The sequence below is a fragment of the Alternaria postmessia genome, assembly GCF_024291825.1.
Source record: "Alternaria postmessia strain BMP 2775 chromosome Unknown scaffold_57, whole genome shotgun sequence".
Classification (NCBI taxonomy): Eukaryota; Fungi; Ascomycota; class Dothideomycetes; order Pleosporales; family Pleosporaceae; genus Alternaria; species Alternaria postmessia.
The window spans coordinates 117,761-144,457 of record NW_026260130.1 but is presented as its reverse complement, the minus strand read 5'-3'; the positions used below and the strand labels follow the sequence as shown (position 1 = coordinate 144,457).

Below are 26,697 nucleotides of genomic sequence, written 5' to 3'. Positions count from 1 at the left end.
CTCATCTACTCATGTCCCATGTCCATGGTGTAGGACGATGTTTCCACACACCCTGAACTCCAAACTACCAAGTGCAGGTCACCTACCGTCGCTTGAACTGCGGGTGGGATGCGATCAATGCAACGCCAGAGTAGGTCCGAACACTCGTGGGGCTATGAATCCAGAAAACACATAAACGAGGACTAGTCTAGCGTCCCGGGAAGAACGCCGTGTTTGGTTTGCGCGTCCAGTTCTCGAAACCGATGGTCCGGCATCTGACAATCTACGCGAGCGATGCGTTTGGTTTCATGCCTAGGATGTTAGTCTTGGCGGCTGTGACAGCTATATTGTGTGCATCTGTTGGCGGCGACACTAGAAACGTCGCGCCTGTCAGTAGATAGCCTGGAGGTTCTATGCGTCTGGGCATTCCACGTCACGCGTTTCAACCACGCGACCGCACGAGGTAAGGCTGCATGTATCGAAACTGCCAAAGACACAATTTTCTAAGACGAACATCAGTGTGAAGTAATACTATGATTGATTTGGGCTGTGTCTGTCCCACCTGCATCTAGACTGCTACCGATTCCCCTACCTTATACCTAGCAAAATTTCATCTTCAGGAGAGCTTTTTCAAAGATCGTCCAGTCCAGGGAATCAAGTGGATCATATATGCGTGGTTTCCTAGGTTCTCCGTTGTCGCCTATGAACCCGGCCAAATTCTTTTGCATGTAACAGCGAAGATCGTCTTTGAGTCCAGAAGTCGGAAGGTTCGAATGATATATCGTGCTGAGTCCCTGGGTCTGCATGCGCTCGATGTGATAATCACCATGCCCCGCGTTATGAATGTGGGGGTTGCAGGTTTCGATCTGTAGGATCCGCACTGATAATGGCTGTTGTGAAAAGGCGAATCGTTCCCATATATCGATCAATTGGAACGGTTCAACTGCATAGCCGGTTGCAAATCGGAGTTTGAGGGCAAGATCAACACTCATGGCATGTTCGCCGGCGTTACCAGTTCCGATCATTGTATCTGGTGTAGTGCCACCCCCAAGGGCTTTCAGAAGGCGGTTCATCCATTCGTTGACGACGCGCGAGGAGCGCCCAAGCTCGTTAAATACAAGTTGGCCATCCTTGACCTTGGGCTTCGAGTTCCACTTGATGCGCACCATCGTATGTTGTTCTTTTCCAGTATCATCAGCTTGTCGTAAGGCGTAATGTAATCCAGCGGCATATACCTTACAATATTCGAGAACAGATCCTGGGACGCGGTTATCGGCGTCGATAAAACCTACGAACTTACGGTTCATATGTTTCGCGATGATCACACCAAGCATCATGGCTTCTCCTTTTCCGTTGTTGATGCGCAGAGGATCTCCTTGTTCTACACGTGGCTGTAACATGTCCGTCACACCTGCTTCCTGGAAAGCGCGAGCGAAAGTCGGCGAACCTTGGTGTTCCACGATTACGTGACGATCGGCCATATTCCCGAAGTTGAGTAGGAGTTTGCGCTCCGCCTCAAAGTTCAGCTGGTCGCTGTTGGATATAAAGATAACGAGACACCGGTGTGGAACGCCACGCAGAAGCGCTCGAAGAACGTGTTCATCTTCGTTCATGCAAGGAATCACAATGGCGAGGTTGCGTTCAACTTCCTCAATTGAGTTTCGGGGGATGACGACGTTCTTCTGATCTATCGAGATGTTTTCTGTGCCATCTCCTGAGGTGTCCTGACCCTCCGCGTCGAGCTCAGAAACAAAGGACATTTCGTGTAATTCTACGTTCCCAACATGGGTAACTCCAGGGCGGATACTCAACCTCATGACGAAGATGAGAACGGTTGTAGAAGTTGTGGTTCGGAGTGAGTGTATCTAATGTACTATAGAGGGTTGAGTCGATCTTGTAGTGGTATATACCAGAGTCGTCATATAGACCTCATATATAAGGAAACATGGCAGTCGTTGTGAAAAACTGGAGTCAATGCCTACACAGATTCACAACACTGTAGTGATAGATTAACACAGCGTATATACAATGAAAAGGATGTACCTAGCTCTTTTGTGTAGCTAAAGAGACAATCAAGTACACAGTACTTAAGTCTGCGAATGATTTCCGACAAACAGTTTGGCTGAAGGCGGTCCTCTCAAGAGAGCCTGATTTCGACCTCGAGTTGCCAAAGCATTGTTCGGCATATCTTGAGTCAACCGCAACAGATATCTGAGATCCCGTTTGGCTGGAAAGCATATCCCAACGCTGTCATCACGGCTCCTTGTTCGTGGCTTTTTCCAGCGTGCATCTTGGAAGGCGGAAACCGTTTGGCAGCGCTTATCGTGGTACGCTGGTCGTATTCGAAATCCTGAATAAAAGCACCGTTTTGACCGAAGCAATGTATACCAAGTCTGTCACTGATGTGGCCACCGAATTGTTCTGGGGGTGATTATGGCGATGCTGGATTGACAACAATACATTGTGAATGTATTGGCCGTGGCGTGGTTGACGAAGCCATAGTTTTCATGGTGCTTCTCCGGTTGACTATGGTCCTGATTCCATCCCATATCGTAGACGTGAACCCAATAGCGGCGGATCTAGCGACTTTGATTAAATCTTCTTTTGACTTGACCGTCTTTCGCATGTACTCAGCAGTGAGGTAATCATCACCTTCCTCGCAAGCGAGTCCTTCCATGTCTTGTTGACTGCCTGGCTTCTGTTCGAAGATGGGTGGAGTGGAGCTGTCAGTAGATAGGCTAGGAATGTCACGCCTGTCAACGAGCGGATCGAAACATCGGTATTACAACAGTATTCAACATGCATGTCGCACATAGCCCAGTATCAAGCTGTGAAAAAGTCCGCAAAGGATTGTCGCATGTAGCCAGCGTGTGAAACGATGGAGGCCATTCTCGCAAGCGAGTGCTTCCATGCCTTATCAAATACCGGCTGTAATTTCTCTTGGAGGATACTTTGAACTGCGATCAATACCCACGAAGAGTTCTCGCAGTCCCTTTGAGTACTCCGGTCGCTATGACGTTTGTGTACGTGTCGTGATTCTTCCCAGCGCATGTAGCATACTGGTGTCTTTTCGTCTGGTGCGTCGTCGTCGTCGGTACCGCCGCAGCCTTTCAAGCGCGCGCTGCCATCAGAGTATCGGATAGACGGAGACTTGAAATAAAAGGCTCACTCGTCTCCTGTGACAGTGGACGCGACTGCATAGTTTGGCGCGCGACGTTGACGCGTGTAGTGTTGTTGGTGAAAGGTAATTTCACAAGCGAAGTTTGTCCAGTTGTAGCTCGGCTATCCGCTGGAGCTCTGGCCTTGTCCAAACGCCTCCATGACGTCTGCAGCTGGTGACACAGGACGCGCGATGCGGATCCGTCTCCGCGAACCATGAAAGCTTTCCCCGCGTTTTCAATGCTTTTGTGCTATTTCCTGAATCCTTTTTAAGCCGTCATTTCCCCGGAGTTGTTGCGATGGCCTCAAGCGTCAATCCTGACAAGATGAGCTACATCTACAACTCGCAGCTCGTGAGCGCTTCTAGCATGTGCAGGTCGAGCATACACTGACCATCACCAGGATGCCTTCACCCTCTACCACATTTCCCACGAAAGGGAGGAACATAGCGCTGTCGGCACTGCGCTCCCTGCCCTCGGCCACGCCACGTCTGGCGCTCTAGGCACCGTTATATCCAAACTCATAACATACCCTCTGGACGTTGTCATCACGCGCCTCCAGGTCCAGCGCCAACTGCATCCCGGCGACAAGCACCCGCACTACAATGGCTTTCTCGACGCCATCGAGAAGATATACGAGAGGGAGGGTGGGCCCAGGGCCTTCTATACTGGTGTCGTGCCCGAAGCTCTCAAGGGCGTCGCCGACAGCTTCCTGTTCTTCCTGGCGTATTCGTACGTGCGACAGAAGAGGCTCGATGCGCGAGATAGTGGGCGTAGCTTGCCTGCGCTCGAAGAGATCGGCGTTGGTGTCCTGGCAGGCGCTTTCTCCAAGTTCTTCACCACACCCATCCAGCAGATCGTTACCCGGAAGCAAACGGCAGCAATGATGAAACAGGAGTCTTCGACCACCATACCCCCGCTTTCCAGCACTAGAGATATCGCATGGGAGATTAGGCGCGAGAAGGGTGTGCAAGGCTTCTGGTCTGGGTACTCCGCTAGTCTGATCCTGACCCTAAACCCTTCAATCACCATGCTGCTGCACAAGGCTCTCCTGCGACTAGTCGTACCCAGGGCAAATCGAGACAATCCCGGAGCGCGTATGACCTTCCTCCTGGCTGCCATAAGCAAGGTCCTCGCCTCCACCGTCACCTATCCGTTCTCGCTTGCAAAGACACGCGCCCAAGTGTCTTCACAGGAGCCTTCTTCCGGAACCGGTGAGACTTCGGACAAAGAGAAGTCTAACGACGCGCTTGGATCTAGAGCCTTACAAGCCAGGCAGCGGACCGTATTCAGTACTATCTTGCGCATCGCCCAGACGGAAGGGATATGGGGCTTGTACCAGGGCCTTGGAGCGGAAGTGCTGAAAGGCTTCTTCTCTCACGGCATCACGATGCTGATGAAGGACCGTATCCATGCTGTCATCATCAGTCTGTACTACACCGTGCAGAATGCGCTGAAGAAATACCCTAGCCCGAGTGAGGTCGCAAAGTCGGCATCAGACAGTGTTCAAAATGCCTACGAACAAGGCAAGGAACAAGCTAGCGAGGCGTATGCGAAGGGTGCCGAAGTCGTCGGCAGTGCAACAGAATCTGCAAAACAGGTCGTATCGCAGGGCTCACGTGAAGCGCAAGAGCTTGTAGAAAAGGGTAGACAACATGCTGCTGATGCCTACTCGAAAGGCGCGCAAGCAGCAGAAACGGCAACGGCATCCGCTCAGGATGCTGTGCATAGCGGGACGCAGCAAGCTGGGCAGGTGTACGAGAAGAGCAGAGAGGCCGTTGGTAATGCTGCTAGCAGTGTCTACGACCAGGGCAAAAGTGTCTTAGACAAAGGCCAGAATGCTGCAAGCAACGCAACACAGCAAACTGGAGATGCGTTTGAACAGGGCAAGCAGGCAGCAAGCGACGCATCGCAGCAAGCGAAGGACGCTGTTCTAGACGCGGACATCAAGGACATCAATGGTCCCGACAAGGGCATCAAGGAGTGAAGCAGAGGGCGGATGATTTCACCTAGCGCTTTCAGACTGTACATATACCCGATTGATTTATACTTGTAATGTTTGAATGGTGGATTTCTTTTGCTATAGTTCGGCGTCAAAAAAAAGCGTGCCCAGCTATGGTAGATGATGCATAGCAGCAAATAATTTCCGGGTGAACTGTCCATCTACCTTGGGCGATCTGAAACGTCAGGGTATCCGTATCCACAGCCACGCTTCACGCAAGTAATGTGTCTACCGAGCTCGAAAGCGTTCCAATGATGTGCCGTCTGTGTGCGGGCTACACAAGAAAGGCTGGTGCCAGGCTCGAAATAGAGTCGGGTGGTCGAGTCGAACAGGATTTTCAGCAGGCGGCTGGGGCTTTGTTGTCTCTGCTGCGCTGGCTATTGTGGAGATGCTTGGTCACGGTATGTCCCATGTGTCATCCCGGTGGCTGGTTGCAGCAAGGTGCCCGTGGTTGCCCCGGAGGCCAATGCGCTAACCACCTGGCTCCGCGCCCGCAGCGCCTCCATCAACAACCACCGCTGGCGACACATTCGACTGCATGCCGCAGTTGAGCGGCCTACTAACTACTAACCTGCACAGGAACAGGGAAAGCATTGTTGCGACGACATTGTGAGTGCTGAGAGCTGGCTGGTAGCATCGGACAGTCGGCGGCGCATGACTGGCGACAACACACGGCATTGGACAAAAGTGGAATCGTCAACATCCCGGACGTTGAGAGGGCAGCAGCAGCCCACGCGCACACCACCCAGCGGCGCATATCTATGTCGTAGGCGCCCGTGACGACATAGAACCGCGACCGAGTAGTTGTCTTTTGACATTTCGTCACCGCACCCCGCCTAGCTCATTCCCCTGATCTCCACGAGCTGTCCGCTGCCGCTGTCGCAGCCCAACCACCACACCGCCACAGCCACCATGACGACCAACGCTGCTCACTCTTCGCCGAGCCGGGGAAGATGGAGCAGCCTCGAGGAGGAACTAGCCTACTACAAGGCCCAGTACGAGACGCTCGAGACGGAACTGCAGGAGTTTCAGGCATCAAGCAAGGAACTAGAGGCCGAGCTCGAGCGCGATGTCGAAGAGAGCGAGAAGCGGGAGCGCAAGCTGCAAGAGAAGGCGGAGCGGCTGGGATTTGAGGTCGAGGAGTGGAAGGTGAGTGACTTCGGCCGCACGCGGAGCGGATATCTGCCCAGCTCGGACGATTGCTAACGAGACATCACAGACAAAGTACAAGCAGAGCAAGACCGAGGCCAACAATGCGCAGAACACTCTGCAGAAGGAGATTACCGCCATGCGCGAAAGTCAACGAGCCCTCCAGATGCGACTCCGGGACATCGAAGTCCAAAGCGACGATTTCGAGCGTCAGGCACGCAACCAAACATCATCACTCGAGGACGTCGAGTCCAAGTACAACGTAGCCATCGAACGCAGTGTCATGCTGGAGGAAGAGATCAAGATTGGGGAGCAGGAGCGAGAGGCGCTGCGCATAGAAACACAGCGACTTAGGGATGAACTGTCGGATCTGCGGATAGAGACGGAGATTACGCAGGAGAAGTTGCGCATCGCAGAAGAGACTATCGAAGGCCACCATCAGCGAAAGGTGTCCAGCCATCTCTCTGGCAATGCTCTGAGACCACGCTCGCCCGTTTCCGAGGCGTCGACTACCGCGACTACGGTTTCTTCGCCCACAGCTGCTTCGACACCACCACACTCGAAAGCAGATGGCCTACTCCCAGATACGACTCCTCCTTCTCCGCCGTTGTCTGACGCTCCCATCACCGTAAGACATGTACCCTCAACGCCTATGCCCAGGCGCAAGAACTCGATTGCGCCCCTGGATCCAGGTGCGACCCCTCGCGCCGGCCTCTATCAGCGAGCCCCAAGACATTCACGAAACCCGAGTCTATCGGCATCGCGACCAAGCACAAGTGCCAGTGGACGGGCGACGCCTTCTACACGACCAACTACACTCACATCACGACCGCCTAGACCGAGCTTTGGGAGTGCGGCGCCGCCGCCAGCGGATTTGCCTAGATCAGGTTCACTATATCAAATCCGGGGCCTGATTGGCAAGATGCAGAAACTCGAAGAGCGGGTTCATTCAGCACGCTCCAAGCTCCCCGCGCCAACGACTACCCCACCGCGAGCGAGCCCACGCAATGTCAGTGCCATGGGTCACCACGTGCCGAATACGGTCACATTGAGGAGCGGTAGGAAGCGCAACTCGCACGCATCAGCGGGGTCGTCAGTGCCCGGCGCTTACGAGTCGGGCTCTGCCGTAAATCGGCTCTCCTTTGGTGTTTCGACCTCTTCACGCGAACCCACTAGCAGCAGGCCTGGCAGCCGAGCCTCCATGTCGTCAGCATCAGCAATGCAGAGACCGCAGAGCAGAAGTAGCAACCGAACACCACTGGGTCACTACCAGTCATCGTCGATTAGTGGAGCGGAGCCCCGTTTGCCAAGGCCAAGGAGCTCAATGAGCGGACATGGCCACTCTCACTCACTATCCATGTCGCGACGTGACAACGACACTAACAGCGAAGGAAGCGGCATTTCTACGCCGGTAGGAAGGCGACTTACACTGGAGAAGACGGGCATCCCTACACCAAGCGGAATACCAAGACGTCAAAGTGCAGGACGAAGGGCAAGCAACAACATGGACCTTGGAGACATGGCCCCTCCTGCACGGCCAAGGAAGATGTCGACACAAGCTGAGGAAGAATCATACTAGGATGGCATGTCGCGTTGGCGAAAGTCGACAGAATTGCGGGGCCTTTTGCGTGTACGTCTGGGTGAATTTCTAGTACACGAGTTTTACGGCACTATACCTGACGCACTCTGGAGTCCGGCACGCGGGATGCAGGCAGTAAACTGTAGAAAGTGGGATAGGGATGGGGGTGTTTGGTGCCATTTGGTCAAGCATCGGTTGCACATGGGGTGGATGAAGAAGAACCGTCTCGAGAAGAAACCCGAGAGATTCTAAAGCTCCTTTGGGGGTATTTACATATTGCTTTAAACTTATTTTCCTTTGTCTGAAACCAATATACCCCGAATTACATTCATCCCGAGGCTTCTTCGTTCCTTCTGTGCCAGAACAACACGTCTGGGCACCTCCCCAATTTGTACTAATTAAATCTTACAAACTCCACGTGCTCAGACTACTCGGCGCCGACTAGCTGATCGTTCTGGTACGAAAATCTGGGGTAGAGCCGCATGCATGTTGCATTGGCGTTGGCTGTTGGCTGTTGGCGTTGACATGTGAAAGGCCGCGTGTGGAAAAATCGTACGATTCTGATGTCAAATTGCGGGACTGGCCGCCGCGAACGCAGTGGCAGCAGTGCGCAACCCCAGCCTTGCCAGACCCTGGATCTTCGGAATGCACGTCGGAATCTAGCTCGCTTTCTCTAGTTTCTGATGGACTTGAGTGCGTGTGTTTGCTTATTCTGCAGAACCGCTACCAGGCAAACAGGACGGTGAGCCTGCGCTACGGCCGGGGGCACTGCGGGACTTTGCGATCAGGTACCGCCGCAGGGCACCCGACGACGTTTGCTAGGCATCACGGAAGTTACATCTCACTGCTTCGATCCGGCTTCTCGAACCATCAGACACGACTATCTAGAAGCCAATGCTTTTTGTTCCAGCGTCATCTATTATTATACTAATCTGAGTGTGTGCTTGATGTTTGTTCCGGCAGCGGCCGCTCTGGGTGCTGATTGGGTGGCTACGACCGGAGTCCGGTAGGAGATATCGGGGGAGGAGACCCGAGCATCATCTTTGATGCTACCTTGGCGTGGTTTTGTGATAGTGAGACAGGTGTTTGGTTATTTTGGGGGATGGCGATATGACGGTGTGAAGGGCGAGGTGGGGTGGGGAGGCCGTGGTGGTGGAGACAAGAGATGGAAGCGGTGTCGAGGTGTTGGGAGATGGGTAGCTGTTGAGAGGGGTAAACTTGCAGTCGGTACTGATAGGCATCAGTCTTTGGAACAGTCAGCGGATCAACGGCAGTAGAGTGTGCTTGACCAGCTGTTGGTGAGAGATAGCAAGGGCTCAACATGCAGGTACTCGTGCTCGGGTTGGGTCTCGCAAGCTCGCAAGAAGCAACTAATGCGGAAATGCTCCCAACAGACCGATTGTAGAAATCGCCATGGCGAGCAGCTCCCGCCAACACCTCGTGCACATCGATCATGGAAAAGGCTGGCAATCTTGACTTTACAAAAAACTTTACTAGTCATTGAGCATAGCTAAGTAGTCAAATTGTCCCGTAGACCTGCCGTTGTGTACAAAATCGGGTTCCGAAGGGCTTCCGAGTCGTCTACCGTGGCTTCGTTAGGGATGGACAGGGGCGGTATGGGGGACGTGGTGCAGGGCCTTGCCGTCTTCGGCATCGTTGGCGATGCGATAGCTCAACAGCTCTTCGGAAAGTGCATTGGGGTGTTCCGCTATCCTCCATAAAAATTTAATACATACCCAAGCTGCTCCGGACGCTTGCGACTGTTCCCCCTCCTTCTTGCTTCCCTCTCCCAACTACACTTCTCCGTTACTTATAACATACACCCGTAGTGTTGTACTCCTCCTCGTACACACTATAGTCCCTCATTGAATCCAAGTCGATTCGTTCGTTGTTGGTGCTTACCTCCCGGCACCGCATAGAACGTACTGGCATCCAAGATTGCTTTTGGGCTCTCTTACACACCGACACTACGACTGTCCTCTACTAATACTCTGATCGTGTCCTCCCACCGACCAGAATCTTTAGAGACGCACGCGTAGCTTGCAGAGCATCGATATTCGGGTATATTCAGATCTACATCGATTCGACACTAGAGGCCGAGCTCCAGCTTGCCCTTACAAGTGGAAAATTGACCGATCCCTCACCGAACCGCAACCCAACTTCGCCTCCATTCTTTCCTCCCACCCAAACTCAATCCCCTCGGTGCATGGGATTGCCTCTACACAACATGGCCGGAGCTGCACAGAACGGAGTCAACGGGGATGCTAATGGCGCCCCGAGCTCCTACGCTGCCAAGTACGATCTTGCTCCGCATTTCATCGGCGGGAACAACCTCAAGGTAGCCTCGCCGGGCAAGGTCAAGGACTTTGTGGCCGCACACGACGGACACACAGTCATCACAAATGTGAGAGAAAACCCCGCTTCCAGGCGAATTGGTGGTGTTGAGAGACGGCGCGCTGACCATCATCTTCCCCGCAGGTCCTCATTGCGAACAACGGTATTGCCGCAGTCAAGGAAATCCGCTCAGTGCGGAAATGGGCCTACGAGACTTTTGGCGATGAGCGGGCGATTCAATTCACCGTCATGGCGACGCCCGAGGATCTCCAGGCCAATGCAGAGTACATCCGCATGGCAGACCAATATGTTGAGGTGAGTACCATGCCCGGCGACCGTGCGATGAGCGACGACCGGATGGCTAACGGGGCATATGCAGGTACCCGGCGGTACCAACAACAACAACTACGCCAACGTCGAGCTAATTGTCGATGTGGCCGAGCGCATGAACGTGCACGCCGTGTGGGCAGGATGGTGCGTATATACGACAACACTCGTCGGAAACATGGGCAAATGGCTAACAATTTGCTACCAGGGGACACGCCTCGGAGAACCCCAAGCTGCCCGAATCGCTCGCCGCGTCGCCCAAGAAGATCGTCTTCATTGGTCCTCCCGGATCTGCCATGCGCTCGCTTGGTGACAAGATCTCGTCCACAATCGTCGCACAACACGCCAAAGTGCCCTGCATCCCGTGGTCAGGAACCGGTGTCGACGAGGTCCAGGTCGACCAACACGGAATTGTCACAGTCGAGGACCACATCTACGACAAGGGCTGCACAAAGTCATGGCAGGAGGGTCTGGAGAAGGCCAAGGCCATTGGCTTCCCTGTCATGGTCAAGGCCTCGGAAGGCGGTGGTGGCAAGGGTATCCGAAAGGTCGAGCGCGAGGAAGACTTTGAGCAGCTGTACAAGGCCGCTGCCTCAGAAATCCCCGGATCGCCCATCTTCATCATGAAGCTTGCGGGCAGCGCGCGCCATCTGGAAGTCCAGCTGTTGGCTGACCAGTACGGCAACAACATCTCCCTGTTCGGACGTGACTGTTCGGTACAGCGACGTCACCAGAAGATCATTGAAGAGGCACCGGTAACAGTTGCTGGCTCTAAGACCTTCCAGGAGATGGAGAAGGCTGCCGTCTCGCTCGGACGCCTCGTCGGATACGTCTCGGCGGGTACCGTCGAGTACCTGTACTCGCACTCCGACGACAAGTTCTACTTCCTTGAGCTGAACCCTCGTCTCCAGGTCGAGCATCCCACTACGGAAATGGTGACGGGTGTCAACCTCCCAGCTGCCCAGCTCCAGATTGCCATGGGTCTGCCATTGCACCGTGTCCGCGACATTCGACTCCTTTACGGTGCCGACCCGCACGCGAGCTCTGTCATTGACTTTGACTTCTCCACCGAAGGCAGTGCCAAGAGCCAGCGACGCCCTACTCCCAAGGGTCACTGCACGGCCTGCCGTATCACCTCCGAGGATCCCGACGAGGGCTTCAAGCCATCCGGTGGTACTATCCACGACCTCAACTTCAGGAGTAGCTCCAATGTTTGGGGTTACTTCTCCGTCAGCTCTGCTGGTGGTATTCACAGCTTCTCCGACTCGCAATTCGGTCATATCTTCGCCTATGGCGAGAACCGACAAGCTTCGCGGAAACACATGGTTGTCGCACTGAAGGAGTTGAGCATTCGCGGTGACTTCCGTACCACCGTTGAATATCTGATCAAGCTACTCGAGACTCCTGCTTTCGAGGACAACACCATCACCACTGGCTGGCTCGACGAGCTCATCTCGAAGAAGCTTACTGCTGAGCGACCTGACACCATGATTGCCGTCATTTGCGGTGCCGTTACCAAGGCTCACGTCGCAAGCGAAGCGTGCGTCAACGAGTACAAGACCAGCTTGGAGAAGGGTCAGGTGCCTTCTAAGGACGTACTGAAGACAGTGTTCCCTGTGGACTTCATTTACGAGGGCTACCGATACAAGTTCACTGCCACCAAGTCTACTGTCGACAGCTTCACCCTGTTCATCAACGGAACCAAGTGCTCAGTCGGTGTCAGGGCACTTGCCGATGGTGGTCTCTTGATTCTGCTTAGCGGAAAGTCGCACAACGTCTACTGGAAGGAGGAGGTTGGCGCCACCCGCCTCTCCGTTGACGGCAAGACCTGCCTTCTCGAACAGGAAAACGACCCCACACAGCTGCGCACACCATCGCCCGGTAAGCTTGTTAGGTTCCTAGTCGAGAACGGAGACCACGTTGGCCAGGGTCAGCCTTTCGCTGAGGTTGAGGTCATGAAGATGTACATGCCTCTGATTGCTCAAGAGGCCGGTATGGTCAACCTCATCAAGCAGCCAGGAGCTGTTCTTGAAGCTGGTGACATTCTCGGTGTCCTTGCTTTGGATGATCCATCCAAGGTCAAGTCTGCCCAGAACTTCACTGGCCAACTTCCTGACCTGGGTGCTCCTCAAGTGCCTGGAGCCAAGCCACCGCAGCGATTCGTTTACCTTTACTATATCCTGCAAAATATCTTCCAGGGTTTCGACAACCAAGTCATCATGCAAAGCACGCTCAAGGAGCTGGTCGATGTCCTTCGGGACCCTGAGCTACCGTATGGTGAGTGGAACGCTCAGGCCTCCGCTCTCCACGCGCGTATGCCGCAGAAGCTTGATGCCACCTTCTCCCAGATTGTCGAGAAGGCCCACAGCCGTAACCTCGAGTTCCCTGGTAAGGCCCTCAACAAGGCTTTCCAAAAGTTCGTCGAGGAGAACGTGGCCAAGGGTGACGTTGCCCTTCTGAAGGCTGCATTGGAGCCTCTTGCTGATGTTATCACCCGCTACTCGGAGGGCCTCAAGGCACACGAGTACAGCGTCATGATCAGGCTCTTGGAGATGTACTGGTCTGTTGAGTCCCTCTTCTCATCTCGTACGTCGCGTGACGAGGAAGTCATCCTCAAACTTCGTGATGAGAACCGTGATAACATCATGAGCGTCGTGCAGACTGTTCTCTCCCACGCCAAGGTTGGTGCGAAGAACAACCTCGTAATTGCTATTCTCGAGCTCTACCGACCCAACAAGCCTGGTGTCGGAAACATTGCCAAGTACTTCAAGGACACTCTCAAGAAGCTCACAGAGCTTGAGTCCAGACAGACTGCCAAGGTCTCTCTCAAGGCCCGTGAGGTTCTCATTCAGTGCGCTATGCCTTCGCTTGAAGAACGCACTGCGCAGATGGAACACATCCTGCGCTCTTCCGTCGTTGAGTCTCGCTATGGCGAGAGCGGATGGGACCACCGTGAGCCCAACTTCGAAGTAATCAAGGAAGTTGTCGACTCTAGGTACACTGTGTTCGACGTGTTGACACAATTTTTCGTCCACTCGGACCCATACGTCGCTCTTGCTGCGCTTGAGGTGTACACTCGCCGAGCTTACCGCGCGTACCAGCTGCAAAACATCAACTACCACAACGAAGGCGAGCAGCAATCTTTCTTGTCTTGGGACTTCATCCTGCGCAAGGTTGGTGAGGCCGAGTACGGTCTCGCTGTTGAGCCCTCTGAACCTGGTACCCCCAGCACGCCCGGGTTTGAGCGTCCTCCTCGCATCCAGTCATTGAGCGATATGACTGCTTGGCAAAACCGATTCGAAGGCGAGCCTACCAGGAAGGGTGTTGTCGTCCCTGTCGAGTACCTTGATGACGCGGACGAGCTCATCAGTAAGGCGCTCGACATCTTCCCCAACCTTGGCAAGGAGAAGAAGGGCGGTATTGGTCTGAGGGAGGGCCTCACTATGAAGCGCACCCCTACCACAGGTATCAACGAGCCCAAGCATAGCGACGAGCTCACTGGTGTTCTTAACATCGCTGTCCGCGACATTGAAGGCACCGACGACAAGGAAATCTTGGACCGCATCTTGCCTATCGTCGATGACTTCAAGCAGGAGCTTCTGTCTCGTCGCATCCGCCGAATCTCTTTCATTTGCGGCCACAAGGACGGAACATACCCTGGCTACTACACCTTCCGTGGACCCACATATGAGGAAGATGCCAGTATCCGTCACGTCGAGCCCGCTCTTGCCTTCCAGCTCGAACTTGGCAGACTCTCCAAGTTTGACATCAAGCCAGTCTTCACTGAGAACCGCAACATCCATATCTATGAGGCTGTTGGCAAGGGCGCCGAGAGCGACAAGCGCTACTTCTTGAGGGCTGTCGTCCGATCAGGCCGTCTTCGCGAGGAGATTCCTACAGCGGAGTACATGGTGTCTGAGACTGATAGGTTGATGACTGACATCTTGGATGCTTTGGAAATCGTTGGCACTTCGCAAGCCGACATGAACCACATCTTCATCAACTTCTCGCACGTCTTCCCTCTGAACCCTACTGAGGTTGAAGAGGCCATTGGCGGTTTCTTGGAGCGCTTTGGTCGACGACTCTGGCGTCTCCGTGTCACTGGCGCTGAGATCCGCATCATTGTCACCGACCCTGCGACTGGCATCCCTTACCCTCTCCGTGTCATCATCACTAACACTTCTGGATACGTTATCCAGGTGGAGATGTACGCTGAGCGCAAGTCCGAGAAGGCTGGCAAGTGGCTCTTCCACAGCATTGGTGGAACTACTAAGATCGGTGCTCTTCACCTTCAGCCCGTCTCAACTCCTTACCCCACCAAGGGAGCTCTGCAGCCCAAGAGGTACAAGGCTCATCTCATGGGTACTCAGTACGTGTACGACTTCCCTGAGCTCTTCCGCCAGGCTACCGAGAACAGCTGGATCGAGGCTATCAAGAAGCACTCATTCCTCCGTGACAGGCAGCCAGCGAAGGGAGAGTGCCTCGAGTACTACGAGTTGGTGCTTGATGACACTGACAACCTGGCTGAGGTCAACCGTGATCCTGGCCACAACAACATTGGTATGGTCGGTTGGATGGTCACCGCGAAGACACCTGAGTACCCCCGTGGTCGCCGCTTCATCATCATCGCCAACGACATCACTTTCAAGATTGGTTCATTCGGTCCAGCGGAGGATGCTTTCTTCCACAAGTGCTCTGAGCTTGCACGAAAGCTCGGCATTCCGCGAATCTACCTCTCTGCCAACTCTGGTGCTCGTATCGGTCTTGCTGAGGAGCTCATTCCTCACTTCTCTGTTGCATGGAAGGACATCAACAAGCCCGAGGCTGGTTTCGACTACCTCTACCTGACACCTGAGAAGTACGAGCACTTTGTTGATGGTAAGCGCAATGACGTTATCTGCGAACCGGTTGAGGTCGATGGCGAGAAGCGCTTCAAGATCACTACTGTCATTGGTGCTGAGGACGGTCTTGGTGTTGAGTCGCTTCGTGGTTCTGGTCTCATTGCTGGTGAGACTTCAAGAGCTTACGAGGACATCTTCACCATTACTTTGGTGACTTGTCGCTCAGTTGGTATGTACCCTTACTCCATCTCACTTGTGCAAATACTAAAACCATATAGGTATCGGTGCTTACCTTGTTCGTCTTGGTCAGCGTGCTATCCAGATCGAAGGACAGCCAATCATCCTCACGGGTGCACAGGCTATCAACAAGCTACTTGGTCGTGAAGTCTACACTTCTAACCTTCAGCTCGGTGGTACTCAGATCATGTACAGGAACGGTGTCTCGCACTCGACTGCCGACGATGACTTTGAGGGTGTTTCCAAGATTGTCCAGTGGATGTCTTACGTACCCGACAAGAAGGGCAGCCCCGTCCCTATCTCACCGTCAGCCGACAACTGGGATCGTGACATCACCTACTACCCTCCTGGCAAGTCTGCCTACGATATTAGGCATTTGATCGCTGGAAAAGAGGACGAGGACGGTTTCCAGTCTGGTCTCTTTGATCGCGGTTCGTTTGTCGAGACTCTTGGTGGCTGGGCTAAGACTGTTGTTGTCGGTCGTGCTCGTCTCGGTGGCATTCCTATCGGTGTCATCGGTGTCGAGACACGTTCAGTTGAGAACGTCACACCTGCAGACCCCGCCAACCCCGACTCTATCGAACAAGTCACATCCGAGGCTGGTGGTGTTTGGTACCCCAACTCTGCCTTCAAGACTGCTCAGGCTATCAAGGACTTCAACAATGGTGAGCAATTGCCACTGATGATCCTTGCCAACTGGCGTGGTTTCTCTGGTGGTCAGCGTGACATGTACAACGAGGTTCTCAAGTACGGTTCTTACATTGTCGACGCACTCGTCAAGTTTGAACAGCCCATCTTCGTTTACATTCCTCCGTACGGCGAACTCCGTGGTGGATCTTGGGTCGTCGTTGACCCCACCATCAACCCTCAATTCATGGAGATGTACGCCGACGAGGACTCGCGTGGTGGTGTACTGGAGCCCGAAGGTATCGTCGGTATCAAGTACCGCAGGGAACGCCAACTGGACACAATGGCCCGCAACGACCCTACCTACGGTGCTCTTAAGCGCAAGCTGAATGACAAGGCAACACCAGAGGCCGAGCTCCAGGACATCAAAGCCCAGATGACTGAGCGCGAGAAGAAGCTTCTACCTATCTATGGTCAAATCGCCATTCAATTCGCTGATCTGCACGACCGTGCTGGCCGTATGCAAGCCAAGGGTGTCATTCGACAAGCTCTCCGATGGCAAAACGCCCGCCGGTTCTTCTACTGGCGTCTTCGCCGCCGTCTCAACGAGGAGTACATCCTCAAGAAGTTCGCCGCTGCTGCCTCGCCCACGCACGACAACCCTCAGGCCAACTCACTCACCCGCAGCCGTGGCTTCGAGATGTTGAAGCACTTGTCCAACATCCCCAACTGGGAGCAAGACGACATGGCCGCGGCGACCTGGTACGAGGAGAACAGGCCACTCGTCAGCGACAAGATCGAGCAACTCAAGACCGATGGCATTGCGCTCGAGATTGCGCAGCTTATGCGCAAGGACCGCGAGGGTGGACTCAAGGGTGTCATGAGCTTGCTCAGCACACTGCCTACCAGCGAGAAGGAGGAGGTGATCAAGATGTTGAGCAGGGCTTAGTAAACGTATCAATGTTTGCGTGTTTTCATTCGCTTACGGCATGGCATGGCATTTGGGGGTGTTTCAAACTTTTCTGGGAAGGAATTGGGATGGCGATATGTGTGTGGTGTAACTTTAGCGTTGCTACGGTGCGACTGCGTTTTTCGTATATTCCCCTTTTTGCTACCAGAGTATATTAGTTTAGTTGCATTGGTGAGGAATCAGGCGGGTGTTGGGAGGCACCCTTCCTGTTTTTCCTCATGATGTGTAATTGATCTTCAAGTTCAAAAATCTTGCCTTCGTACGTTTGTGCTAGTGCTTTTCTCATCCCACGTCCTATATGACTTCGCTTCGTTATCATAGTCACATTCGTATGACTAGAGATCACCCACTATGTTCTTTGCTTGCTTTTTTTACGGCTACGGGCTCCTTCCGTCCTTGTGTTGTTATAGCGTGGGAGCATGCGGATCGCCGACTCCACTTTCAGCTGCGGGGTTCCGCCGCGAGGATACGTCACCAGGCCGCAAAAACAGCCCGAGCAGAAAAATCCAAGCCAAGAATTTTTTGATGTGGATTGAGAGGCATCAGTTCTTCTCTTTCTCTTCCCTCATCCCCATCATACTATCCCACGCTTTACTATACATACGCGAACTTCCTCTGCTAAACGAGCCGAAGAAGCTTGATCAATCGTCAACACACCAATAAAACTCGAGACAAAAGAGACAGAAATAAAGCAATCAAAATGGTTTACACAATCGTCGTTCACCTGCTCGCCAAGGAAGACCAAGAAAGCATTAACAAGCTGAGCGCTAAGCTTGTCGAGGCTAGCCAGGTGTACAGCAAGGACAAGGAGACATTGAGCTGGTTTGTTATGCAGGACACTGTCGATAAGAGGAAGTTCACTATCGTTGAGCGGTATCTGAAGGAATCTGTGAGTTATATCATCTCCTTAGTTTTGAGCTCATTGGAGACTGGTTGCGACTGATGACTGGTGCCGCTACGAGACTGCAAGAGAGGGGTTTCGCGTGCACTTTGATTCTGGGAATCACTAGACCTCAGATATGCTATTGAAGAAATGGCAAAGGACAGTGGAACTTACTAATAGTCTTTGCAGTCTCAACAATACCACCTGAACAACCCATACTGGAAGACTTTCGACCCGTACGTGATTCCTTTGTTGGCCGCACCCATGGATCTGAGGCGCCTGGAAGAGTTGGACACGACTGTCACGAGCGCGGGTGCGCATTACCATGAAGACGCTGTAAAGACGGAGACCAGTGTTGGCGATATGTACAAGGGAACTGACGCTTAGACTGGAAAATACCCCTCGTCACGTCGAGTTGAAGAAATGTAAAGAAATCGAATTTAGCCTTTGCTGCCGAACGTGACTTTTGGATCGTAGGAGATGAGTGCAACTAAGCAAAGTGAACAGAATTCTTGAGCCTGTTTATTCAGAGAGTCATTGATACACAACTTCGCTAACGACCTCTTCAAGCCATTATCAACAATTTACTCTCTACAACGCGGATATTTGGGCATCAGTCGATGGATTGCAAATCCTGGAAAGCCGATGATTGCTGTAATTTGGACCTAACCCCTACCGATATCGGCCAATATACCCAGTCATATATCACGCCATACATACCGCTGTCGTTTCTTTCCGGGCCTATCTCCCATCACACAAATTGGCGTGCGTAGTGAGTTTTCAGCCAGACTACGCCATGAATAGACGCAGTCATTGACACTTTGGAATAATGTCGAAGCATTCTTTGGGATCAGTGAGAAGAGTGGTTGCTAGCTAGGAATTCTCAAGGAAAAGGTTCTACTACGATGAAGCATCGCTTGGCCATTTTGTTGCGGAAAGGGCTCAATCAGGATTGTCGTAATACATAGTCGAAATCGAAAAGCCTTGGAAGAATGGCTATGACAGACCAGCCATGATTTCCGCAGTGACTGGACAATGTTTCATTCCTCCTTCAGAACGGAGACTGTCTCTTAATTCTGTTTCGGTTTCATCCATCGGTCGAGATCTCGAGATGGACATTCGTCCAGACATCCGTCCAGACATCCGTCAATAACATGAAGAGGTACAAACATTTGAGATGTTCTCGATTGGTGTCAATACTCTGGGTCTGGTATCCGATCAAATTTTCACTGCCTTATAAGCAATAATGAACGTTTGAGGATTTTCACGGACTCCGTGAGAATAACACCTGAATCATTTCATTCTGAGTTGTAGAAACCAGTCGAAAGGGAAAAAGACAGCCAAGACAATCTGATCCAAGACCACTCAGCCGTTGATTGGAATTTTGGTAGCAAGCCGGATTTTGGCCAGTTCAGGTTATATAATGAAGTGTTCATGGCACTCTCGATTAGTAATTTAGTTCCGATTATTGATTTTGGAGAAACACAGTAGGCGCAACTTTCTCCGGCAAATTTTCGGTCTATTAACAGAATACACTCTGGCTCAACACACTGCTCTTTAATCTAGAGATGCGGCTCTTGATGGGTGTTATGAGAATAGTCATATCATTGACGACATGAGCGTCGGAGTGCTTCACATACGTCTTCGCATCAACCCGCGAAAGCACTTACGTCAAAGGTCATGGGGGTGGTAGTACTCCAGATAGCTCGAAGCGGACCTGCTACTCAAGAAATATAAAGATGCAGATTGCGGATGCTGAACCGGAGAGTGTTATTGGCTACGTAGTGTTGAAGAGTGTATAGTATGAAAAGAGATCCACGAGAAAGAGGTTGAAGAGAGTGTCGAGGAACTACCATTGAATACTAAACGCAGTGAGGTAGCAGTCATTGACACCACTGAGTTCCTGTACGACATCCCTTCACACACATTTCCATAGCATTTCGCACATACATCCACAACCACGCGGTGATCCAGGGCTTCGTGTCTTCACACAAGCCCCTTCATGCTACACTGGAAGCATGATCATATTTCGCTTAAAGCAGATGCCTATCGAGGGAGTTCATACATCCTACCAATCGAGCCAAAGCTCGTGGCTAGGGCAATTCATACGATTGCCTTTGCGGTGACGAGTGCGAGATCGAAACTTTGGCACAACTCATATGGCCAAATGCTCGCGTAAGTGATGCAGCAATCGTGATCCTCATGGTAGCTAACGAAAAGCAACATGACGCTACTGAAAGAGATGTCCAAAATGGGACATCGAGCCTCAGCCACGAAAGAAGGCCCGTAGTCACTGAGTGCCATCCCCTTCTAGCGGGTTAATCACCAAGGAATCGATATAGCATCTCTATATCACATGCAGTGCGCTAAGCTACATCTTTCACCACGCCGTCGTCCTGGTGGCAGGTACGCGGACGCGGTACCCGCCTATAAGGTTGAGCCTTATTCCACAAACATTCTTCTCATCACCAAAACTAGTGACAACCAAGGTCTATATGATCTAGATCGAGCCAACGTCCTCCATTCCCACAACCCCGGAGAAGCCTCCCCAGAGATTGTCACATAACGTTGGAAAAAGGAAGGAAATAAGGGGCGTCTCGACTTGACAGTCAGACCAACACACCCTCCCCCGGCCATACTCGCCAAGACGCATATATACCACTTGCATCCGTATACCAAAGCAGAAAGAGTAGTCGTTTCCTTATAAGGGTGACACGGAGATGTCTCCGCAGAACTTGGCAGAGTTTACCTAACCCAGAAGAATGAAGTTACAGACTTTGATCTGCACTGCAAACGGTACGGGAAAAGAAAAGAACAGCAAAAGAAGTCGCATCTCGGAACCTTGTCGTATGTCGCGCAACTCCGCTCTGGCAGGCTGTAAGTAACGCTGTTGGCCGAATAGTGGCAATGTGGGTTGGTGGGATCCGGTGGGTGAGGGGCACGAATGACGTGCGCCGGAGCGTCGAGCGCCTTTTGCACAGCCCGGTGTTTTACGCGTTTTCTCCGGCATGCGAGAGGCGCACGATGGGATTACTGATACCGATCGAATCACGGTAGGCGACAACTCCGGGACCCGTTGACAGTGACAGCGGGGGACGTTGCGCTGGATGGGATCTTCCTCTAGATGAAGGTCATGGTTTCGTTCTCGTATCCAAGGTTTGACGTCATATGGTTCTAGATAGTGTGTATGCTCGTCACTGTTGATTGACTTTATTTTCAATCCTGGATGACCAGGGTGCGTTGTCAACTGTGTACTGTAATTAAGAACCGACGATAACTTCAGTCCTCTGCAGCGATTGTCGTTGTTCGAGATGTTTGAGGGTAGCTGGGAAGCTACCTTGTGACCAAAAGAGGTAGGGCCTGGCTACCATTAAGGTTGGCGTTAGAGCACCTAGTGATTTGTTTCGACACATCTGACGTACCATGATGTGAAAATGCCCCGAAACGGAGTCGGTCGGAACCCTGTGCTAAGTACAGTACACCATCTCCCGCCATCCCATCATTCCGAGCCCGTGAAGGTCTTCCGAACCAGCCACGTGCAAGCGTTCAAGCCACTGCATGTAATCTGGCTACGAGACGGGGCGGTACCGATCATCCCTGCCGAGCCGGGGCCTTGAGGCTGGCCAGGCCTGGAGTGTAAGGGATATTAGTGACATGACATGCCCCTGGAGCTTGCACTTGAATGATTGCAAGCGTGCTGTTCACCGGACGGTGACAGTGGAGACAGACGACAGATGCAGGTGTGCTGTCACGATGGTCGCGCGCAGCTGACTATTATTGTTGGCTCGTTTGACTTGTCACTCTGGTTGGCTTCTCTCGCGAAACCAGTCTGCCAATGCCTGCAGCGAAATCTCGCCCGGTCCTTGATCCTTGGTCAAGCCGTCAAGGTACCGCGCAACAGATGCCGCAGTTGTATTAGCGACTGTGTGGCTGAGCCTGCCGAGTTGTCAACAACGACTTCTGTGGGTCGCTCTTTGTGGAGGCAGACGATCGTGATCAACAAAACTGGCTGCGGCTGAGGGTAACCGACGACTAGATCGGCGTTATGTTCTTGTTCCCGCGCCAAGAGATCTTAGCAGTTCCGGTTTCTCTTTCGTATGCACATCCGTGGAGATGCCCTCGAGCGATGTTCTCCGAGTCCATTTCGCTTGGCAGCATTAGCAGGCGGGAAGTAGAAGACCCATCTGGACGGATGTCCGTAATATGTCATTCTCGTGATGAAGTCTTCGATCAGTCCTGCGTCGCATGCCAAAGACCGTGAAAGAATTCTGCGCTAGCTTTGCAGCTGAGGCAAGTCGTAGCGACTGATCACAGACCCCTGTAATTTCGAATATTGGCTGCGGCTGGAGTGCGGATCATAAATGGCAGGAAAGGGTCGATGGTGGCTGAGCGGACGATCTTCGGCTCCTGCTGCTTAGTCATATGCAGGAACCAATGTCAACTAGCAGGTGTCAGCTGCCGAGAAATGACAAACTGAAAATGACATCGCGCTCAGACGTCAACGTGCAATCGAAAGTTTTTCAAATGCTCTACGACACTGGCGACTCAATATGCGTGAAGTGACAAATTCACAGCGAGTGGGTAAGAGATTTAGTGGTTACAGATGGAGTGCGGACGCAAGCCGGTGTGACATCCTGCCCAACAAAAATTTAGGCCTTCGTTTGCATGAAAACACTTCTGTATTTGCTCACACGCAAAATTCTTAGTGCAGAGTGTGTGGTTTGGTTGACGATGAGTCGTCAGTCGCATGTAGATACTGATATTGGCTCTGGTGGTATACCTAGTGCACGTTGGAGCGAGATTATAGGGCTCGATCTACCAGATCTCTCGTCCAGGTCTGTGGGTTTCCGATAGTATCTGATACTAGTGGGTCGCGCATATGGGATCTCAATGACGCGCCCTAGCCGTAGCCATCCCCGGTTAGCACCACACCTGTAGGCCACGAGCGAATGAGCGCTATGCTCCCTCCGAACTGGCGGAGCAATACCGATTCGCTGAGGCGTGGAAAGTATATTGTGATGATGGAAGTCACAGCAGTTTGCCATAGGTCAATGCTCCAAGAGATGCAGGCTGGCGGAATCGCGCGCTTGTCTTCTGGTAGCATAGTAGCTATGTGCCATGACGGCTTGAGTACACCATCTTAGATTGCATCTATAAGACTTCTCAAATCGACGATCAGCAACCTTAAGGCTTCTAGCTTCCGCATGACTTTCAGCTCACTCTAGAGCGCTTGCTCTCTGAATCGTTCTCTCGTACAGTTAGCGTCGATCTGACCATAGGGCATGGCTGCAGAAATGCGGGAGGTGTGATAGTAAAACCTTCGAACCCTTAATGATTTACGGGAAGCATGCTCGCTTCCTGGAAAAGAATCAGCGCCTGTTCTAGCAGAGCCAATAGAGTGATTCTTGGGTCGGATGTCCTTCTAGTTTCTAGTCCTTAAGCAGGTGCAGCTATGTATGAGACGTAAAATATTGGCCAACGACTGTAATCAATGGACATGCCATAACGTTTGCTTGAAGGCGGCTTCCCATGCCACTGCACCTATGCAGCTCTGATGGGAGAATCCCAGATACCGGGTAAATGAACATGCAGTGTTTGTTCAAGGTGAACGATCAGTCTGCTGGGCAGAAAACTAGTATACCGGAAGAAATAGTGGGGCATGGGACGCCTGTACGCCACCATGTGTTGTGCAATTGTACATGCAGACCCCTCTTTCTGAATCAGGTCTTTTGCATAACCATACGGGCGGTTGATACATGGCCTTCATGTACAGTATTTGCTGGTATGGCAATGGAGCATCCGTAGTTCTGGACACAAGACCAGCTCCATGATGGGGGGCGAGCCCTGTGCATGTGTCACGAACACTACCCGCCCGCTTGTTAGTTATCGTTATGTTACTGTGCTCTAATCTCTTTCTTCCGTCGGGGTCGTTCGAACCAGATCAGCCCAGATACATGTCAACCGCCAATCGTGCGGTACGCATCGAGACAGGCGGTGTAGTAGACCAACAAGATAACGAGCACATGATGTCGAACGAGGCATCTTCTTTAGGGATTGAGACACATCTCTCCAAATATGGAGTAGGTCTTATGGCTTCCAGAACCCAGAAGTGTCAGCCATAACCTCATACATGAAGCTCCAGACAACCACTAGAACGATGTTATATTATAGCCTGCTCTGATCGTGAATTGTGGCGCGAAAGATGCAAAGATCGAGGTTCAGTGTACGTTTGGTATTTGGAAACCGGGTTGGAGGTCTGTTCTTGCAGCGAATGGCGCTCGTGGCTTCCGTCTCGTACAACGACGCCATCGAACTCAACTGCATTTCAAGGACACCAAGCCGTGCATTGCAACGCAAGGGCTCCCTGGGTACGAATGATCGCCGGCAAGGAATTGCGGCGCCATCTCCACATAAAATGCAGACATGGAAGTCAATGTAGGGCATGTTTGAAGAGACTGTTGACTCGGATCGAAAGGCGTCCTGTACTAGCTGTTAGTGTTGGAGTGGTGGTACACTGCAGCAGTTTGACAGCCCCTTGGATCATGACACAATCGGTGGGCGACACGACAACGAAGGGCGGCCGTCTGGAGCAGAGTTGACGGACTGTCAGGCGGTCAACTGCTGCTGTGTAGCCATGGGCTACGGCGATGGACGCCCGCTGTGGTAGCGGGGCTTGTGTGAGTGTTCCTGGAACAAATGCTGGGCTCGTGGTTGCCATTCTAGGGGGTCGATAACGACTGCAAACCCGAGCCAGAGGTTCACCCTTGAGCTCAACCGGGATGATGATTTTGGACAGCAGCCAAGGTGGTGGGAGCGGGGACACGAGCCGACTAGCGGTCAAGACAAACGACGCATCTATGCAAACAGCTTACACGGATGGTGCTTTCTCGGTGTGGCGCCGAAGCATAAGAGCAACGCTGCAATTTGGCCGTCTTTCGGCATGCGCGTACCGGAGGAGATGTCGAGGCACAAAAGTCGAAATTAAAGACTTGATGGCGTCGAGGTCAATTTGGAAGCGCGAAACACGACGGGCAATGGTTGCCATAGCGGCGCGCGACAAGGTTTCGTAGATTTCGATAGACGCAGGTTAGGGCGGCGCAGAGTTTGCCATAGTGTCGCGTCCAGTTGCAGGACAATGAGGGCCAAACAATGGCAGCGTGGAGAAGGTCTCAGTTTCGACGGCAGCGTTCCGGCACGCGAGACGGCGGGTGTTGAAAGTCGAGCGAGGGCGAGGTCTGATCACCGGCTAGCGGGAAGCGATCAGCAAATCGGGCAGGCGCGACCCCGAGAGCGGGAAGGTGCCAGCTATCCCTGTGCCAATCATGGCGGCGCAGGCCAGGTCGCACCTCTTCCGTAGATGCCACCATCAGTCGTCTGCATGAGCCTGACATCTGTCATCCGCCCGCGCTCCAAGGGGCTCTCCACCGTGACAGCCTACTGCCATTGCCAGGGACTGTCATCTCGATCTGCCTTTTCGTCTGAAGCCGATGGTCACTGACGGCTCTAGAAGCATATTGCCTTGCCAGCACGCATCAAATGTTTCGTTAGCACTGTCGATGCGCTACTCGCCAACTGATTCAGGGTCTGCAGACTACGGCTCCCCAATTAGTCGTGCCTGGCACCTGGCCGAGCATTGAACGCCGTGCATCATCTCCCGCTCTCCTACGTCGTCGCTCTAGCTGCTATTCTTGTCCCACCAGACGAACGCCTCCCTCTCCCTTCCTAAAGCTCATCGCTGCAGCACTAGCTGCTTCTGTGCCCCGTCACGACACCAAGGCCTCCCGCCCCTGGATGCTGGAAAAACTCCGTGGCACAAGTGCCCACCCAAGCCAGCCACCAGCCTGGTTCTGTCCTGCGGCAGCTGTCTGCCGGGTATCGTACCTTGTGCTGGATGACATACACGCCGTCAGCGTGGCTCTGGTGTGCACGACAGACCTCTTAACGTCGGATTACACTCCGCTCTCGACAGACGTGCAACCCGCGTTCATGACCTCAATGCTGCTGCACCTGCCCCACTTACCTCGCAGCGACGCTCATGGATGCTGTGCTGGTTCTGTCGATTCAGATATCTCCGGCAAAAACAAACATAAGGGTACCGTGCCATCGGCTCCCGGTAGAGTTCAAGTCAGGGCCAGCAGCAAGTAGAGTTAGTAGAGTTAGTAGAGTTAGTAGACTGCGCAAGGTGCTAGCCTCGAAGCAATTACCACCATCCTATTTTGCTCGTGGGCGCAAGGCTTGATACTGGGGAAAGTGGTAGCAACCTATAGCGAGGCTGATGTCGATGAACTACTACTTGTGGTTGCGGGCAATCAGCGAGGCGCCAGACCATGACTTGTACGTCGGCCAATGCGTGAGCGTCGCCTGCTGCCGCCGCCGTAATGGAACGTTGTGAGGTTGCTGCGGCATCCAGTGTGTGGGAGCGCAGATGAGGTAATCGACAGGCAGGGTGCGACAAAATGGGCGAAAGGCATTCGGCACCCCTGCGCCTACCTGCGCCGAGTCAGAAACAGCGAGATCTGCGACGATGCGAGTAGTGGGGACACCGGCGACGCTCGATGGCGTCTGCAGCAGATGGCGCGACTCCAGCACCGGCTTGTGCCTCGAAACCTGC

At 52.9% G+C, this 26,697-nt stretch overlaps 5 protein-coding genes across 5 annotated transcripts; 4 read left to right on the top strand and 1 right to left on the bottom strand.

Annotated features, from left to right (window-relative positions):
• Positions 1 to 578: 578 nt before the first annotated feature.
• J4E82_007870 (uncharacterized protein) lies at positions 579 to 1,739 on the bottom strand (the record flags this gene model as incomplete). Its single annotated transcript, XM_051734111.1, has 1 exon — positions 579 to 1,739. One exon carries the CDS (start codon positions 1,737 to 1,739, stop codon positions 579 to 581), a length of 1,161 nt encoding a protein of 386 aa, XP_051586168.1.
• A 1,698-nt stretch (positions 1,740 to 3,437) lies between these two features.
• J4E82_007869 (uncharacterized protein) lies at positions 3,438 to 5,124 on the top strand (the record flags this gene model as incomplete). Its single annotated transcript, XM_051734110.1, has 2 exons — positions 3,438 to 3,491; positions 3,541 to 5,124. The coding sequence occupies 2 exons, from the start codon at positions 3,438 to 3,440 to the stop codon at positions 5,122 to 5,124; spliced, it is 1,638 nt and encodes a 545-aa protein (XP_051586167.1).
• Positions 5,125 to 6,051: 927 nt separating this feature from the next.
• J4E82_007868 (uncharacterized protein) lies at positions 6,052 to 7,867 on the top strand (the record flags this gene model as incomplete). Its single annotated transcript, XM_051734109.1, has 2 exons — positions 6,052 to 6,288; positions 6,359 to 7,867. 2 exons carry the CDS (start codon positions 6,052 to 6,054, stop codon positions 7,865 to 7,867), a joined length of 1,746 nt encoding a protein of 581 aa, XP_051586166.1.
• Positions 7,868 to 10,073: 2,206 nt separating this feature from the next.
• Positions 10,074 to 17,182, top strand: ACC1 (acetyl-coenzyme-A carboxylase; the record flags this gene model as incomplete). The annotated part of the gene is made up of 5 exons (XM_051734108.1): positions 10,074 to 10,271; positions 10,346 to 10,516; positions 10,581 to 10,675; positions 10,737 to 15,598; positions 15,648 to 17,182. The coding sequence occupies 5 exons, from the start codon at positions 10,074 to 10,076 to the stop codon at positions 17,180 to 17,182; spliced, it is 6,861 nt and encodes a 2,286-aa protein (XP_051586165.1).
• Positions 17,183 to 17,903: 721 nt separating this feature from the next.
• Positions 17,904 to 18,473, top strand: J4E82_007866 (uncharacterized protein; the record flags this gene model as incomplete). Its single annotated transcript, XM_051734107.1, has 2 exons — positions 17,904 to 18,092; positions 18,276 to 18,473. The coding sequence occupies 2 exons, from the start codon at positions 17,904 to 17,906 to the stop codon at positions 18,471 to 18,473; spliced, it is 387 nt and encodes a 128-aa protein (XP_051586164.1).
• Between the last annotated feature and the right edge of the window lie 8,224 nt (positions 18,474 to 26,697).